Source organism: Apteryx rowi, unplaced genomic scaffold (genome assembly GCF_003343035.1).
Source record: "Apteryx rowi isolate R43461 unplaced genomic scaffold, aptRow1 scaffold_355, whole genome shotgun sequence".
Taxonomy (NCBI): domain Eukaryota; kingdom Metazoa; phylum Chordata; class Aves; order Apterygiformes; family Apterygidae; genus Apteryx; species Apteryx rowi.
Window position 1 is genome coordinate 652,994 of NW_020450030.1, and position 18,340 is coordinate 671,333.

Genomic DNA, 18,340 nt, shown 5'->3' on the forward strand with positions numbered 1-18,340 from the left:
TGTTGGTAGAACATGTGTGTGTGGTATTTGTCTGTGCAAAGAAACAAGCTTAAAAAATCAAGTATCTGCAGAGAAAACTAGTTCCTTTTGCCAAATAAACAAACAAACAAAAAAGGAATCGAACACTGTGTTCATTAGCTGGAAGAGATGTGCAGTGGCACTTTTAATTATATGTTACTAATCAGCATGCTGCCGCATTAACAGAGTTGTAGTAAAAACTGGTGGCATGGAATATATCCAAATCTGTCTTGGATCCCTTTTCCTCTACATCTTCAAAGGGAACCTTTTCTTTCCTGTACCTCCCAAGCTTCTAAAATTAAAACAAACAAACCAACTCCTTTATGCTTTTAAAACCAAAGAGAAAATAATTTTGTCATTCAACTGGTTGGAGTCTTCTGACCAAATATTTTGATTTTCTTCCTATTTCCGGTCAGATGCAATGGTAGATTTGAAAACTAATGCTTTGATAAACATAGCTTCACCATGCAAGTAAAAGTAGATTTTTTCTGATATTGAAAAATATTGTCCATGCAAAATAGATCAAACTATGGATTTTTTTTTACAGAGAATAAACAGTAGTTGAAAGATGTCTCTTAAATTAAAAAAAAAAGAAATATGCTATTGTAACTAAATCCTCTCTAAAGGACTACAGGAAAGCATACCCCTCCCCCCCCATTACTCTGCTAGTCCATGACAAAAATAAATCAAATGTAATCCTCTAGGTGGTGCTAGAACTTACATTTTCCTTGTATTAACTTACTATTTTGCCAGCTTCTTCTGAGTTGTTAATAAAAGACATTTTGACGATCACTTCACTATAAAGTCTGGACATTAAATGCTTCTAGGCAAGTGGGAAGAAGTTATTTACAGAATTCATCAGTCTTTAAATAACAAGTCAGTGATTCTGGGACAATTTCTTCCAAAAACACCACCAGTGTTTTATGGCCTATTTCACAAATCTCTTTTACACAGTACAACTACTGCACAGCCTTTTCTGCTAAATCTTGACAATATTTGATAAACGTATCACCACGACATCCCTCTTTACTCCCAATATGAAATCTAAATAGAAATGCTTTATAAGATTACACGTGGAATTTCAGAACTGTCAAAAGAAATAGCAGCTGGACTTCAGAGAGACAAAGAATTATATGCAGAACAGTCTCAGAAAATATTAAAAGTCATCAATGAAACTGCAATGCAACTCTGTTCTTATACAGGTACAACTTAAAAATACAATTACATACTATTTCCACTACATAATTCCTCTGTATAACACATCCAGATATTTCTGCCATGGTTCGCACTGCACTTTATACATGCTATTTTCTGTTTACAGGGAAGGAAGGTGTTGTATCTTACGTATTTTATCATTATAAATCCTTTATAAGATAATATTTCTTTTTACTCATTTTAGGCTGAGACATTAATTGAGATATGATAAATTTGTGGACAAATGGCAAGCTGGCCTACAACAGTCTTGACTCCTTTGGCTTTAACACACACACACACACACACACACACAAACACACACACACACACGTGTGCGTGTGTGTGTGTGTATTTAATTATATTCTGATCTTGCATGCAGGATTTCCTGCCAGTTCTTCTCCAGCTATGTATCTTTCATCAAGTTTCCCTTTCCCAGTTATCCTAAAAGAGAATAAATATGAAAAAATACTCACAGCAACTGCAGAGAAAAGAGTCCTTCGAAGAGGCCCTTTGGAAGTTCTGTAATTTTATTGCCATAGAGGACACTATAACAGAAAATAATAAAGCAAACAAAGCTGCTATTATGAGAGGCATATGCTATGTGATTTTGAATGTACAAAAGAAAGAAAATTCCCTATTCCTGAATGATTTTAACAACAACTTGGTATTTGTAAGAACCTGATGGTCCTGTGAAGTAGCAGGATCACAGTTTTCCCTGAAGGTGTGTGGCCCAAAGAGCTCAGGGCAGAATCAGCACCTCACTGTTTACAGCCTTACCAAGGGACATTAGTAAGTGGGTTACTGTTTATAAGAACAACTCACTAGGGAATGAAAGTGTTTGATTTTGTTCAACTATTTACTATGAACATACTTGCAAGAAAACACACATTTTTAGTGTATAGCTGTGATACAATTTATCACTCTGACATCCTGAAATTATCTTTATAGCTTTCAGAATTGATTGAATTTAAATGAAAATTCTGCAGAGACCCAAAAATTCAACATCATTTGAATATAATAAAAGAATATGAGAAATTTGTTTCTGCTTTCACATATCAGACTGATACCTACAGTGAGTTGAGCGAACGTAAACCCTGGAAAGCATCTGGAGCTGCTTCAGAGATCTGGTTATTGCTCAGGTCACTGAAAAAAAAGAGATTTGATTCAATTAATTCATGCTATTTCAAAATAACAACCATTAAAATAATATGTAGTTAGAACTAGATGTGGAAAGGAGAGAGAAACACTGAAACAAAATGCATGGTTAAATATGGACTGAATATTCTTGAAAAAATGACTGAAAGATTTACTTTTCCTAATTGCTAAAGCACACTTTTTATAAAGAGTTATTTGTTTTCTATGGCCACAGGAATATAGAGCCTCAAAGATATTACAAAATGACAGTGGCATGTCCCCATTAATTGCTTTTTTGAAGTTCGTTACAGTCACATATTGCTTTATGCATAAACATTAAATAATTTCAGTACTTGGTAACAAACCATTACGCTTAACGTGACAAAGCTACTTTAGTGTCAGGATGCCATATTAGTTAATCTTCTAGCAATCAAACTTTCTTAAGTACTCACACATTGATGGAAGTTTCTTTATATGACCTTGACCTGTTTAATATATATATTTTTTAATTTAAGTGCAAAATTTTGTGTACTTACATTCTTCGAAGCTTTTTATATGGTGAGAAAGCTCCAGGAGGTATGACCTTGATTGAATTTTGTTCTAACCGTCTGCAAAAGAATAGCAGTACCATAAAGATATAAAAACTAAGCCATAGAGCAACCTAAGTCATAATGAACTAGAAGAGATAAACTTTAACAAAAAAGTCTATTTGTGCTTTCTATTTTAGTATAATTTTTATCTTGAGAAACAAGGCCATTTCATTCCAGTTTTCATTAAAAAATCAGACTGATTATCAAAACACGTTCTTTTAACCTATAGATTGTAATATTATAAATTAAGGTCCAATTTCATTTTGTATATAAAGAAAACTTATTTTCAGAGTACATACAATTTTTGTATAATTTAAGTTAGAAGTGTCATCAAAAATTTCAAATTTGAATAAGTGTTAATTGACTCCCAATTTACGATTCACATACAGCAATTTTTATGGCAAGTTTTATTTAGAAATTTTTAAAGTCTTTCGTGAATTAATCATTCAAATATGTAAATCATAAGAAAGCAGAAAGGAATGTTCCTACAGAACAAATAACATATGTTGCTACCTCCAATAAGGCAAATGCTACATTTTTAAAACATGTATAAATGCTTTCTTTAGATACAGTAGGTAGCACATTTTTTAAAGCTATAATACTAGAACCGCACAGTCACACTTCCAACTTATTTAAACAAATATTTTATCTACAAATTTAGTTTATGTTACTGGCCACAATTGCTTTATATGTATAGTGTCTGCAACCGAAACTTGCCACATTCCAAAGTGTAAACTTACCCCAGAAATAGTTTTCCACAAATTTTTAAAAGTTTCAGAGCTTTGCATGTGGGAAACCTATGGCCCATTTGCCAACAAGTCAAAACAGCTTCAATAATGAATACATTTCAAGTAGGAGCTACTTCTTTGCAGAACACAGTATATCAACAGTTATGACTGCATAGAATAGTCTATTATGTAAACATAAAAGAATTAAACTATTGAATATAAATATTCTAAGAGGAAAATATGGTATTATTCAAATATATGTACTATGCCTAGCTAGTAAACTCTGTATTTCCCTCTTTCATGCACAGGTATCAACTCTTACTGTGATCTATGCATATAAGGACAATGCCAAAAATCTATTTCATGTAATGAATCAAAATTCTATAGAATTTACTGCACTATTAGAAATTACTCAGTCATCTGCTCAGAATTTTAGTCAGAAAGCCCTTTTAAGTCTAGATGCAGCAATATCATTCTAGTTTTTTTCCTTTCACCTTTATTCTGTTAACTCTCTTCTGTTTCACTTTTGCTCTGATACAGAGACAAATGTGTGTGCATGTATGAATTTATGTTATAACTAATAAGCTCATATATTAATTTTGACTAAGCCTTTCCAAGAAACTATTCTAACAATAATTATTTTAGTAAAGTTTCTTTAGAGATTGCAGTATATTAGTTACAGCTATAGCTTGGCTGAGGAAAGACTTTTTGCTGCCTTTGTGGAATTTTGTTCAAATTAGGATATTTACACATTTAATACTCAAAATCTCTTAAGACTGTCCATGCTTTGTTTTTGTAAAATTTGCTCTTGACTGGCTTAAAAAGAAGCCAAGAAGGAAAAAAGCTACAAAAAAGCCTTCCTGACACACAGAGAATCTCACTTCATCACAGCTGTTTTAGGCAGAGTTCATATTTAAATATGTTCTTCACTAAGAAAATATTGCCACCTTGCTACAGTTTTCAGGTATATTTTAAACACTGCAAAGGCTCCCATGGCACAGGACTGTTAACTTTTTCCATAAACTGAACATCCTTTCGTGTGCTTTGGTCCCCTTGGCTGAGCCTGTCGGACCTATGAAACGCATTTTGCCTGAGACCAGGAGCAGTGACCAGACTACGAAGGGACAAGGCTACTCTTCTCCAGTACACTTGGGTAGGTGCGGAAAGCAAACATCTGAATAGGTAAAAATAAGTTAAAGGTCAACAATTTAGACCAAAACCAAGTATTTTCTGCTCTTGCACTCCATTTTTAGGTTAGTTTCCTCAGAAAACAAAGACTATGTCATTAGTTCTCTAACCAACTAGCTAGGTCAAAGAGAGGTAAAAGCCGCAAATACTAAGTTTCCACCCAAACAGCAATGGGGGGAGCTGAGAAATGAAATTAGCCCAGCCACGAAGGGAATGGCGGCTACCCATCCATTCCTATTACACATGCTATTTGGCAGCAACCGACTGCTGGACCACCAGGGATAGCCGAACCGGACATTTATCAGGTGTGTAGCTTTGAAAACCAGCCAAAAAATGCCTTGCACAGGGAAGCAAGAAAGGCATGTCCAAAGGACTGCAAGGAGGGGGGAAGAGGGGACAGGAAAGGATTAGGCAATATTACAGAGGAGGACTTGAGCTGCTGGAAAGATACACATTGGGGAAAAATGGGTATAAGGATATGGGAAAGACAGATATTGCAGTGGCAAGGGTCCCATATGAGTCTGTCACAAGCCTCATTTATAGATGCTGTTTTTCACCTCATGATGTCCAGATCTGTGAGCTCGTGCTGGAGGGCTCCAGCCTGCTTCACCTATCTTTAAGCCTCTAATGATCTCAGTTAACTAGATAGGATATGGCATGTAACTTGAGAAGAACAAGGTCTAGCGTTACGGTAAAACACTTAAACTAAAAGTATTTTCCAGTTTATTCTTTTAATCAACAAATATATTAATTCCATAAGCTAAAGCAATTAGCAGGTTATATATATATGACATTTGTTGTTAGAAGGTGGAATAGTGGATTTAATTTATTCCTGTCGAATTTGTCTACAAATTTTACAGGTCCAAAACCTGAAGAAAAAAAAAAAGAAAAAATCCTACAGTGTATTTCTGAAAGGTAATTTTCTAGCAGTTCTAAAGAATGAACTACAAGTTCACTGGTAGATATGTAAAAATGAACTCCATGTCAACTTTACCTAACATTTCCTTCTAGTGAAAAATTTACAGTCTCATAGACAGAGTGTGTAGTACTGGGATAAATTTACAAGCTCTTTTGGATAAAGGATTTGTCATAGTAGGATCATCTAAGCATGTCTTCTATTAATTCATGCCAAAGTGTACACACTAAAACACATCACATTTTAGAAAATTAGATTAGTATAAGAAAGGAGAAATGAGATTATATAAATACAGAAGAAAAATCTTCTATATCCTATTCTGGCAGTAAAGAAAGTAAATCAAATTAATGTTTGCAGGCTTTATTATCCTCTAATCTTCTGCTTTATCTTCCTAGAATAAGCTAAATTTCACAGACTGCAAATTTGCATCCACCATTCCATGAAAAATCTAATTAGATATATTCCAGGGTCACAAAGCAAAGATAGAGTAATATCTAAAGGAAATTTGCATTCTTCTGATAAAATTCATAGTAATTAAAAACTCTCCTTATATTAAATGAAATATTTTAAATTTTGGAATAGAGCAGATTGTAGTTATCTATTGCTGAAAAAGTCAGCTATTAAGTGCTCACAAATGACATGGCCAGAAGTGCCATTATATTACAGAAGAACAAAAAGCTAATATCAGTATTTTTCCATGGAACTTGTATTAAATTTTGTGCATCACATCTCCTTTCAAAGTCATCCAAGAAGTCATTCTTTGTTTATAAATGATCATCAATGTATCATAAACAGTGCCTTGGTGGTTTCTCTTTCAAAAGCCACAGTCAATTTTAGTAGCCTATTTAATAAGATCAGATAATGGAGGAATACAGTTAAGTACATGCTTCAGCAAAGCTTGCACTGCCTGACCATATAAGAAGTACTCTGCCCATCACCACACAAACACTAATTAATGCTCTTAGTATTAAGTCTCCTGTTCCTTTTAGTGTTTCACTTCAAAGAAGTCCTGCATCAATACATAAGTGTTTTACCGTCTTCTAACACTGCCAAACTGTTTGAAACCTCTGAAACATTTTTGAAGACCATTTCCTAATTTCTCCTATCTAGGAAATGTACTGTATATATTTCTTTTTCTACAGCTTTTCCCCCCTCATGACTGCAGACACCATAACGAACAACCACCTTCTATTCTGAGAAAAAGAGGTGCTTCTCCAGCTGTGATTCCTAACCGAATCAAAAAAACTGGGTCCCCAGCGAGCAGCTGGAGACTTCCTACCCGTCCCCCAGAGAGCCCAGTGACATGTAAATCACTTGACACTTTGCAGGATGATACCGCGCTCTACGATAAGCCTGCAGCACACCACTACCGATTACTGCTTCTGCACTTACAGGGACAGACAACATGCTTATTTACACTGACACTTTTAAACTAGCTTATTTTCCCATTATAAAAAGTCATTTCTATGAAAGACTTCTGCACCAGGAAAGAGGGGAAGCTGGAAATGAAGAAGACCCAGTTCTCTACAGAAGCATTTTTATTTTAAATTATGCAGATGGGGTACAATACACTAAGCTTGCTTGGCAGAGAAAGGTACAAAATTTATACTGCATAGATACACCCAAACGCATTAGGCAGGATTGCTAAGGGGTCAGCACCAGATCAAAAACAGTATTTAGTAAAGATAAAATGAATCATATTCCTCAAGAAAATGTGACTTTGAATATCAAACAGTAAATTAACCATGCATTTTATTTTCAAAAAAACAGGATATAACATCTTGATTAAGCAAATTTGGTCAGGTTAGTGGCTTCAGCATTTAATTGATCTAAACTCTTAATTTCAACATCTTCTCATTTACAAAAAGTCTGTAAGAAGCTTGTCAAGAACCCCCAGAAGAATTTTTACTACAGAGAAGAAAGTGTAAGCTGTGCAATGAGTCTGATGTATTGCACAGATGCTGATTATACATGGTAATAAAATTGACAACTCTTCTTTGCATTTTCCCCATCTGCTTTTAAAGTAAATGGCAAAAACAGCTGTCAGAAAACAGAAAATAGATTTCAGTGATGGGATTCAGTGCAGCTCCTGAATCTGAAGAACTGCAATACACAGCCAACACATCTCTCATCATATATAACATCTGCCAGTTTTTTGGGGTTTTGTTTGTTTTTAAAGTAAGGAAGCAGTAATGGTCTCCCTTTGCTACAGGGATCCTCAAGGCTATTAAAAAAAGTACCTTTTCTCCCTTTCTCAACAACTGCACCTCCAAAGCATTTATATCTACTAAATTTCGCTTCTAACTTTAGCAGCAAAAGAATTCTGCAGAAATCTGCTCTATCATCCATGTCTAACACAACAAAAGATGTATCTTGAACTACTATATTACTTGTACTAGAATTACCCAGCTCTAATTCAGTGTATTAATAAATCTGGTTGACAGTTTGCTAAATATTTGCATATAAAAAAATCACTGTTAATGTTGCCCTATAGCTTGCCAAACTGTTAACATCCATGCTAATTGTATCAAATATTTCCTCTAGGGATTGACTACAAATGATAGAGGTCTCTATAGCCTGCGTTCCATCAAAAAACCAGCAAGGATTGTCATTCTAAAACTATTAAACAATTCATTGCATTTACTCAAAAGCAAGTCTCAAATCTGCGTTTGTTTAATTTTTCATCACAGAAAAGATCATCTCGTGCTCTGACCTCTACAGCAGCATTAATGATGAAAGGCTTTACATTCCTTCATTTTTACAGATTCAGGTTGTAGGCAAAATGCACCACTTCTTTAAGAATTTGATGCTCAGTACTATGGCAACTGTCGGGGTATGGCTTCACTGCAATTAGCCTAAGTTACCTAAAGTCAAGTTAAAGCCTCTCTAATTAGCCTATTCATGATAAGAGCTGTTACGCTACAAAAGCTACTGGAACTGTGCAGGGTAACTGTATTAACTTCACAAAAAAATAGATGTAATCCTGCTATACTGTTGGCTCAAGCCTGCTAAACATTTTCACTGAACAGAAACACAAGCTCAGGAATCTCATTGTTTTGCAAGAAAGACAGGCAGGCAGGAGTCCTCATTATCTGTTAATGCTGCATGAACTTACACCAGCAATTTATCACAAAAATGTAAATGAAATGTTTTAACTGAGAACACTTTTCACAAACCTTTGCTGCTTGCACAGACATGCATTTAGCAGCATTTACATACTGAAGACAGCATTTCACTGACTGATGATGAAACAAAATAGTGAGACGTCAATATCTATAGTTTCTTTTTCAGTAACTTCGCTTACATTATTGCTGAGAAAATGTTATCAGTAGTGAAGAGCCATATGTAAAAAAAAAAATTTAAGAGTAACAGCATCTCTGGAGCGTGCCACAGCTGTCAGATATCTATGACGGTTTTTCTGGAAGAGCTAGATGGGCCTTCTCCAGCTTCCTTTCACGCTGTATAAAATATTCACTTACTCCACACTTGAGTTCTTCTCTTTCCCTTGATGGAGTACAAAGGGGTCCTTAAAGGTACCTTCCCCACTTCAACAGCCCATCAGAAACATGCACAAGACCCCTCGTGGTGGAACGGTGTTCATTCTGGCTCCACAATGTTTCTGGAAACTGTCACTGGGGTTACCCCTCAGTTTTTGGCAGAAAGCAAGTTGCCTAAGGGCCATAAAGCTGCTCCTTTCTACTCCTGCCTTCAAGGCAGAATACCCTGCCACAGCCCCAGTTCCACTGCGGGATGTGCCAGAAATTCGAGATTAAATCAAGGACTGAATCCGAATCTCTGGAGCTCAGTATGCCGGCCAATATTCTCCATATAAAGTTTCACACAAAAATACCCCCTCCTTATCCTTTTAGAATACATGCTGCTTGTCCAGTTGTTGTGTTCTGTGTTGCTGCATCCTCCTGACTGTTGAAATTACCCTGTGTCCTCTAAATTTAAATTAGTTTTTATGATAGGACACAAGGGTATGAAGAAGTCCAAAGATTTGAATAATGACAGCATAAAACACATGCTAATAAAGAACAGATTAAGTATTCTACATACAGAAATCTCTACATTTGCCAACTGAGGAAAGAAAGTTTTAAAAAAAAAAGATATAAAGCCACATGATTTCCAGGTAATTTACAGATTAGGAAGATATTTGAATAAGACCATAACAAATCACTTCTTTTCTCTCTTGTTGTTTGCTAAGCAGACAGGATTAGCTGTCAAAATAGCAAAAGCAGCTATTTTTGAAATAGTTAAATGGAATATATTTTAAGTTTTGCCTAAGAAATAATCACAGTTGGAATGGCAAGGATAACAGTAATTCAGTGAAATCTGGATTGGCACATTAAACATACTAAGGCAAAGAAGTCAAGTGCCTCAGCAGATTCCTTTGCTGAATTTTGTGTGTTCCACATTTATTCAATATATTGCCTAGCAGGTGATGCATTTTTTTCCTTCTTCACATTTAATTATTGTATGCATAAATTGAGAGATATTCCGATTTTATCAAATATCTATATTTCTGATAAACGAGCAAGATGTTTTGTTTCACACTGCAATGAGCATAAATACTGCTTTTGCTAAAGGTAGCGACTGCTTGACAGCTGAAAAAACAAGCATGTAGAAAGGCCTGGATTCACAGACTGATTCCACATTGATTCCACAGATGAACATACTTTTGATACGCAGTGCCGAGCCATAAACCCCTTCTAGTAAAATTATGAAGTGGTATTAGATTTACATTCATGCAAAGACTCATGAAGTTAATGACCATGTTTGCATTAGCAAACTCAGCCGGGCACAGCACAGCCCTGAGCGCCCCGGCACGGTTTTGGCCGGGGCCTTCGTGCTCTCTCTGGGACAAGGAACGGGCAAGTCAGGGAGGCAGCGCGGACCGAGGACCCCATCCGACAAGCAATTGGAGGAAGACCGCCCTGTTTTGAGGAAGACAAGAGCTCCCAAGAGCAGGAGTGCAGCCAACTGCGGCGCCTGCTCTTGGGGCTGGGGAACAGCCCTGCTCTGTTTCACTTCRTACTTAATGCAGCTACTTGCAAGGCTGGTGTTCAGCGAGGGCTGCACACGCACTAGGTGGCTGATCCAGGTATAGAAAATAAGTAGACAAAGTATGACCAAGCAATACAAGAACTGATTGAAACAAAGATGGTCTTACAAGTTAGGTGTGGCAGAACAAGAACCAGTTCAGTCACCGTGTATATTCATACCAAAATTTCAGGTTCACGTCAGCTTTATGAACCACATATTTTCATTTTATTTGGGCCTTTTTTGAGTCTTCCTCCATAAATAAAGCCCTACTCCTGTGAAGTCTTTGAAACAAATGTCTAGGGAAAGGAAAAGCATGTAACCAATACATTTTTAAAACCTCTAAAAATGATGTAATCTTATTTGATATAAGCTTCTGGACATAAAAATGCTGTAACTTTTAAGGAAAACAGAAGGAAAAGCTGTAAATTTCACTGAAAAACTGGAATGCCTCCCCAATCCAGTTGTAAAAAATTTGAACATCAAATCCAATGCGTTACTAGGAATTAGTCTTAAAACCATAGTGCTTCTTCTAGACTACTTTACATTTAGGACTTTGAACCAGTATAATTTAGGGGGAGGGAAGAAGATAAGATTTATGAAAAATGTTAATTTAAAAAAATATGGCAGCTATATGAAGTTGCTCAAGTTTGAAATGTTAGATTAAGAGATGAGAATGAGCTGAATCATGTAAATTTGTCAAAGGGACATTTAGCAAATGGCCACCTCCCCACAAGATATGTAATTAAGTATCTAGAAATACTTTTTATTTCATCCAAGCAATTTCTGAAAGTTCAAACTGATATACTGGCACATTCTCTGGCTTCCTACTGACTGAAGTACGGATTGTTATTCATAAGCAATTGAATACTGTGAAACTAATTTTTTAACCATAAGTAGACATCTTTTTTTCTCACTTGACACCTGCATACATTGGCAGTATTGTACACAGTTCTGGTGTCAGAAACTGAAAAAAGATTATGATGAATTAGACAAGTTTCAGGAAGAGCCACAATTATAATTAAAAGGTTGAAAAACATTTTATAGTGAGAGACTGAAGAGATCCATCTATTTAGCCCCAAAGCACGGGAAGGCTAACATAATTTTTAGGCAAACAAAGATGTGGTAATAGAGGATTCTTCAACCTACTAAAAATCTTAACAATATATAGTGAAACAAGACAAATGACTGTATACATGTCTGTATGTAAGTATGTACAGAAATTAACTTGACAAACCTTTCCAGAACTTCACTGGATGTGCAAGACTTCTGTTTGACAGCTTAACTCTTTAAGAGCTATGATATATACAGGATAACAGACTCTGCATAGGATTCCTAAAAACATCATCGTTTTGATTTAAAGCAGAAAGTGGAAATAAATGTAGACATTAGAAAATAATGGCCTTCATCAGTATAATGTCTCTTAACTTACTGTATCCCCCACCCTCAGAGTTCATACCCATTCCTTCCAAGCTGTGAAAGGGCAGGGTTTGCTCTCATCTCTATCAGGGTAGTGTAGATAGTTGAATCACAACTTAAGCTGCCAAAAATAGACAGAGAAAACTGCCTCTTCTCCTATGTTTTAGTTTCCCTGTTATGTGACTCTTTGAACTGTCCTCAATAAATGGGCCTAAATCCTTCCCAAGTGACTTTTCTCTGTAAAGGGCCACTCTCAGAAGCATATTGCTATGCATTTTTGCATCTTAATGCAAGAGTCGCTCAGCTCAATAACCATTTATTGCTAAGGCTTTACTCTGGAGTTTTAGCTAAGGATGAATTTTAAAAGACAACAAAAATGGTAAAACTGTACAGATGCCAAGCTGAGCTTGGAAAAGATACATACATAGAGCTCACAGTCTCACATAAAATTGTGAATTTACAAAAAGCAGTTTCCCAATGTATGCAGTGTGATCAGGTCACTCTTCACTCTATCTTGGTTAAACAGTATTTGCCAAGTTCAGTTCTCTCAGACCTTGTTTCTGAGAGCTCTCCTTTCCCCTCCTTTCCTTTTTTTTTTTTTCCTTCTCCCTTAATATAATTTGAATATGGTTGTGAGAACCAGTCTCAGGAGTTTTTAATCCTGCTTAATATCACAGGGCTCACAAAGATGTAGTTGAGTGCAGGACATAACACACAATCTTTAATTGACAGATATAGGCAAAAAAAAAAAAGGATGTGACATAGAATGAGATGGAAGAAGATGAAAACATGAAGAAAAACAGTAAAAACTAGGAAGATGAGACAAGACGGATGGGACAAATTAGGAAACTGCCAACAGAAATATAAATAAAGTTAGCATGGAACAACTGTCCAGTTTCCATTTTTGGTATTCAAACATTACAAAGCTCCATTCAGTAGAAAGAGCTTTATCTTGAAGGTCACGGTAACCAAGAATTCACAGACTTTTCACTACACTCTGTAATAAAGGTGAACTGTTAAAATTGCTGACTCCTGGATGCTTTTTCATTTCTTGTATTATGTGTTTCAGGGCCTTTCCTGCCCCTTCCAAAGACTAAAATTATTTATACAACTTATTTGTAAGTTATACAAAATGCTTAGTTGACAGTGGAAACCCACCAGTCAACCTCCACCCCAGCAAACCTTCCTGCAAAAATACCATTGTAATGACTGCTAACCTTTTATAAAAGAAGCAAAATCAATTAAATCCTTCCTTTGATTACTTAAATGGTTTTCATGTAAACAAAACTGAAGAAAAAAATCAATTTAATTCCATGCCTGATTGCTTAAATAATCATTTATACAAAGCTGTGGTCATCAGAGCAGGTCATTCTTTTCTGATTAAAGTACCACCCTCACAAACATTTATGGCAAATGTACTTTTTTATTTTATTCATAACATCACAGTAAGGAAAGAGGTTTTAGAACTGCTTTGCTTGGCAGTTCGAGCCACAGAAGAGAAGAGAAGAGAAAATCAGAAGAATGTAGGAAGAACATTTTCATAAGGTAGCCCAGCTCATTAATGGCTTTTTGGCCTCTTTTTTGGAATAAGAGCCTGCCACTTCCTCCATAACATTGTGAGAGCAGGTATCAGTAAGTTTAGTAGAATCACTTCTGGGTTGCTGTTCTGATAGTCTAAGGATTTCTGTTTGAACATGTGCCAAAGAGTCCCTATTCTACGGAAACCAGAATTATTCCTACAGATCATTGGAAGAATTTTGACGTGGAAGGTGAATCTGAAGATGCAACTAAGTGAAAAGAAATTACTAGTGCGAAAAAATTAAAATGTGCAAGAGAGGCCTGCATAGAGGCTGATAAACACTATAGATAGCCATTAGAAAGACTACATTTTTTAAAATGGGTTAAAGAGTTTAGAACCTTAAGAATGATCTTTAACGCCTTCAATATATGAGCTGTATGGCAAAGAAGGGAAATGCTAAGTGCATTAGACACTGGAGCTGATTAAGTTCAACAGACAGAGCATGCCAAGGAAAGAGCATCCCATAAAATTTTCTGAAAAGGGAAATGAAATGAAATTTTCAGCAATGGACTAGGCTATTGCGCCAAACGCTGGGACAGGGTGGCTGCAGTGCTGTGCAAGCACATATATCCTCTTTTGCCAGCTCTGCTAGGGAGGCAGTAGCTGTCAGCAGACAAGACAGCATAGTTCTACTGTATTAAAATGACACCCCCAAATAGTTGTCCAGCAGAAATAAAGCAATGTGAACCCATGAGATCAGTATTAGAGTCTACACAAAAAGTCTTTTGTTTTACTTTTCCCAAAGAGCTAACACAGAGCACTGATATCCAAATTTTACACAAATTAAAATTGCCAATGTTCAATACTTAAGAAATTAAATTTTCCATTGAAAGGGGTTTTTAGCACATTATTTAGATAACAGGTTAGTTTGTCATATCGCAAGAAAAAAGCACAAAATCTACAAGTTCAAACCTATAGTATAATTGCGTAAACCAGAAGGATAGAGAAGAACAACATTATTATTAATGCCACTTAGATTTTACGCAGCATTGCTTCAGATGGACCGACAATGTAATGAATGCAAAGTATTTGGGTGCAGCAGCAGATCAGACAATGTTTTATCTACAGGAAGTTTGTGTCAGGCAAAGAGGGAGAAATCAGCGCTTCACAAGTTCCTGAGGGGCTGAATGAGGTCAGGCTTCCCATTGAGAGAAAGGGTGGAAGAAATGGGTGGAGTACATGGAAAAATATCAGAACACCAGGAACATATCTTGCGGGCAACCTTTACAAGAACCACAAGATAAAATGACTGGATTATGAACCTTCTTCAAAAACTAAATAAGGATTTTGTTCCTGTTAAGAGTAACTTTTTGCACATATAACAAGTAAATAAGAGGCAGAAATGGATGGAGAAATAAAATCTCTCAAAAATTAGCTGTCAAGTTTTAAGCAACTCTATAAAGGAGAGCTGAAAACAAAGTTTAACTTCAGCCTCAAAGGAAAAGGCTATTCACACAAGACACATCGCAGGAAAGACAAAAGGTAGGAAAGACACCCCAGAGGTGTTAGTGGACCATCAAGTTGGCTGCAGTACAACATAACAGGTTGGCAGAACCGAGCACCAGACTCTGCAAATACAGACTATATACAGCTGATAAATATTACCATTGTAGAGCAGAGAAACTTGTACAGACTAAGAGAATTAAAAAACATTACAGATTTTTCAAATGTTCCTGTCAATGAAATATGTTTAGAAAACCAGATGACAACGTTCAATTGAAAATGCAGAAAAAATCTGACATATATGAAAAAATACTGAAAAAAAATCGAGAACATCTGGTACATGTAAAATAAAAGTATGATGCCAATTTTCCTATGGTGTGCACTAGAATCTTGTGATGGTGGTATCATAAAAACACTAAACAAATAATAATTTGGCTGTTTAAGACTAAGTCCTTCCGAAAACAACAGGGATTCAGCTCAGTTCTCTGTCTCCCCTCGAGAAAGGGTGAGCTCCTGCCAAAGTATGTGCTTAAAATGGTGAACGGGATAATAAGGCTATGTGCGTGGGAGCTGTATAACGGAGGTGGAAATACAATGCTCATTACACCCTTCTGCCTTGTGTTCAGCAGCTCCTAAGTGCTCTCAATGCTGCTGTGACAGCATGGTCCCATCTCTTCAAATGTTTACTGGCAGTTACCATTTTGGCATATTGACAACAGCTTCATATAAAGAATAAGTGAAAAAACAGATAATTTTATGGAATACAATCATTCTAATCTAATCAAATTGTAAAGAATTGATATAAAAAAGTTGCTAAGCATTTCATTACAAATGAAAGTTTTGAACTCTTTTATTGTATGATAACTTTAATATAAGAATGTCAGTTAAGAGCACAGGTGACAAGTTTTTTGTAGAGGGGCTTAAAAAAATAACATAGGACTGGATTCAGTGTTAAGAAATGTAAAACTATATGTATGTGAATGGAATAGTAGGATTATGTCTATAAATAATTTCTGGTTTCTGAAGAAATGGTAATAGCTAAGAAAAAAGACCTTGGATTCTTCATGGACAGTTCATTGGAAAACATGGCGCAATGTGTATTGGCAGTTAGGGAAAGCAAGTGAGAATTAGGGTGTGTAAGGCAAATGAAAGAAAACTAAAATTCCATTGTACAAACTCATGGTTCACTGTCATCTGGAATATTGTATTCAACTCTGGTCATTCCAGGTCAAAAAAAAAGTTGAAAACAGAGTACAGAGACAAGGGAGGAGATTGATTAAGACATGGAAGGTTTTGGCATTGAAAAAGATTGAACAGACTTGGAATACTTAGTTTAGAGAAGAGATGAATGCAAAATAGAAGGTGACAGGATAAATTATTAACCTTAATGCATTTTCCCTCCCACTATAAAGACAAAGGAAAATTAATGAAATTTAAAAAGACTATATTTTAAACCGGAATCACATCTTTTGAACCCTCCCATAAATGTATTAGCTTAAGATAACATCAAGATTAAGAACATAGTATGGTCTAAAGCAGATCTGACATTTCAAAGGAAAAACTTTTTCTGAAACCTTTCAGAATTTGATATTTTTATTTCGTATTTTACTTCAGAAATCATCTCCTTGCTGCTTCCAAAACATTCGCCAGGGACAAATGATGCAGACCACTGGCCAGGGTGTACTACTGATTTGATCCAGTTTGACTATTCCTATGCTTCTCTCAGTCTAATATCAGTAAAACCTTCTTTTACTCTTCTTTTACATTCTCCAACCTCTTTTCTCTCTTTCTCTCTCTCTCTCTTCTGATGCTAAGCTGGTAGATATACTTGCCACCCATAACAATAATACAGGAGCCATCATTAATTATTTTCCATATTAAAGCAACTGGTGAAGTAAGCGTAAGGCTTTCCCCATGCAACAATTAAAATAAGCATATTGGCCAAAATCTCACCTCCTCTTCAACCTATTGGCAAGTAAGCAGCAAAGATATGTCATTCTCATCAAATACTCACAAAATCCTCTACTCTGGCTTTTCCACTGAGTTTATCACTCACTTTCACAGCCTTTCACGACCCTTTCTTCTATACATTTCTCTCCTTACTTTCCTATCAACTTGAACTTTTGTTGTCACTGTATGGTAAGTGCAGTCTACCACTGCCTCAAATAATTTCTCAGTCCTCATATCTACTTGAAAACTAAGTCAATCACTGAAGAACACTTTTCTTGTCATAAAGGCATTCACTGCTATATATCTGTTTAACTTAAAGTAGTTCTTAAAATTTGACTTTATAATGTCCTACCTTTTCTTGCACTGGGTTTGAATAAATGTATGTTTATATGGTCTTATGACGTGAATACTGTTATTTAACTGTGCAAAATACTGTGATCTGCTTTTTTTTTAAGCCAGCACTTATAGGCTAGCTATAGTATATACACATACATAGTATACATATAGTTTATACTATATTACTATAAACTATATATACTATAATACAGTATTTGAGTGTATATACAGTATACATTCATATGCACACACACATCTGCATGTATTTCATTTTTATGGAATACAGAGCTCAAAATGTGAAAAGGTCTCACTAGGATTTGAACACTGCCTGGTCTAGCAGGAAACATTCGGTGGTTAGCAATCTGTTAAGCGTTCGGCCAAATGCTGGAACAGTTGTTATATAATAGTTGCTTTTACTCTCCAGGCCAATAAATAGCTGAAAATCATGCCAGTCCATGCTTAAAACACATCAGTATTTTTGTAGGAAGTACAGTGAATACTTTAGTGAAAGAGAGGATGAAGTACTTTCCCGAGCTAAAGATTTAGAAGCTCTTGAGGTGGGGTGAAGGGAGACAGAAATAAGAGCAGAAAGGCCTCAAAGACGGTTATCAGCTACAAAAGCTAGTACACTTCCCCAACCCAGGAGTCTCTCCTGAAGATGTAAGATGTGCACTGAGAGCGAGTCCCTGTCTYGATCCTGAGGATTAGGTGATCTTCTACAATGTTTCAGAAAAAGACAGAAAGAAAACTCACTGAGAAAATCTCAGCAGACTTCTCTTTCCTTGCTTTCCTTTTGCTGTCT

At 35.9% G+C, this 18,340-nt stretch overlaps 1 protein-coding gene across 4 annotated transcripts in view; it reads right to left on the reverse strand.

Annotated features, from left to right (window-relative positions):
• Positions 1 to 18,340, reverse strand: part of SLIT2 (slit guidance ligand 2) — a 257,438-nt gene that overhangs the window by 65,943 nt on the left and 173,155 nt on the right. For all 4 annotated transcript variants that reach the window (XM_026072976.1, XM_026072977.1, XM_026072978.1 and 1 more), the window contains 3 exons: positions 2,883 to 2,954; positions 2,284 to 2,355; positions 1,686 to 1,757 (listed from right to left, as the gene is read on the reverse strand). In XM_026072976.1, coding sequence (XP_025928761.1) covers positions 1,686 to 1,757; positions 2,284 to 2,355; positions 2,883 to 2,954 — 216 coding nt within the window. The remainder of the gene's footprint in view (positions 1 to 1,685; positions 1,758 to 2,283; positions 2,356 to 2,882; positions 2,955 to 18,340) is intronic.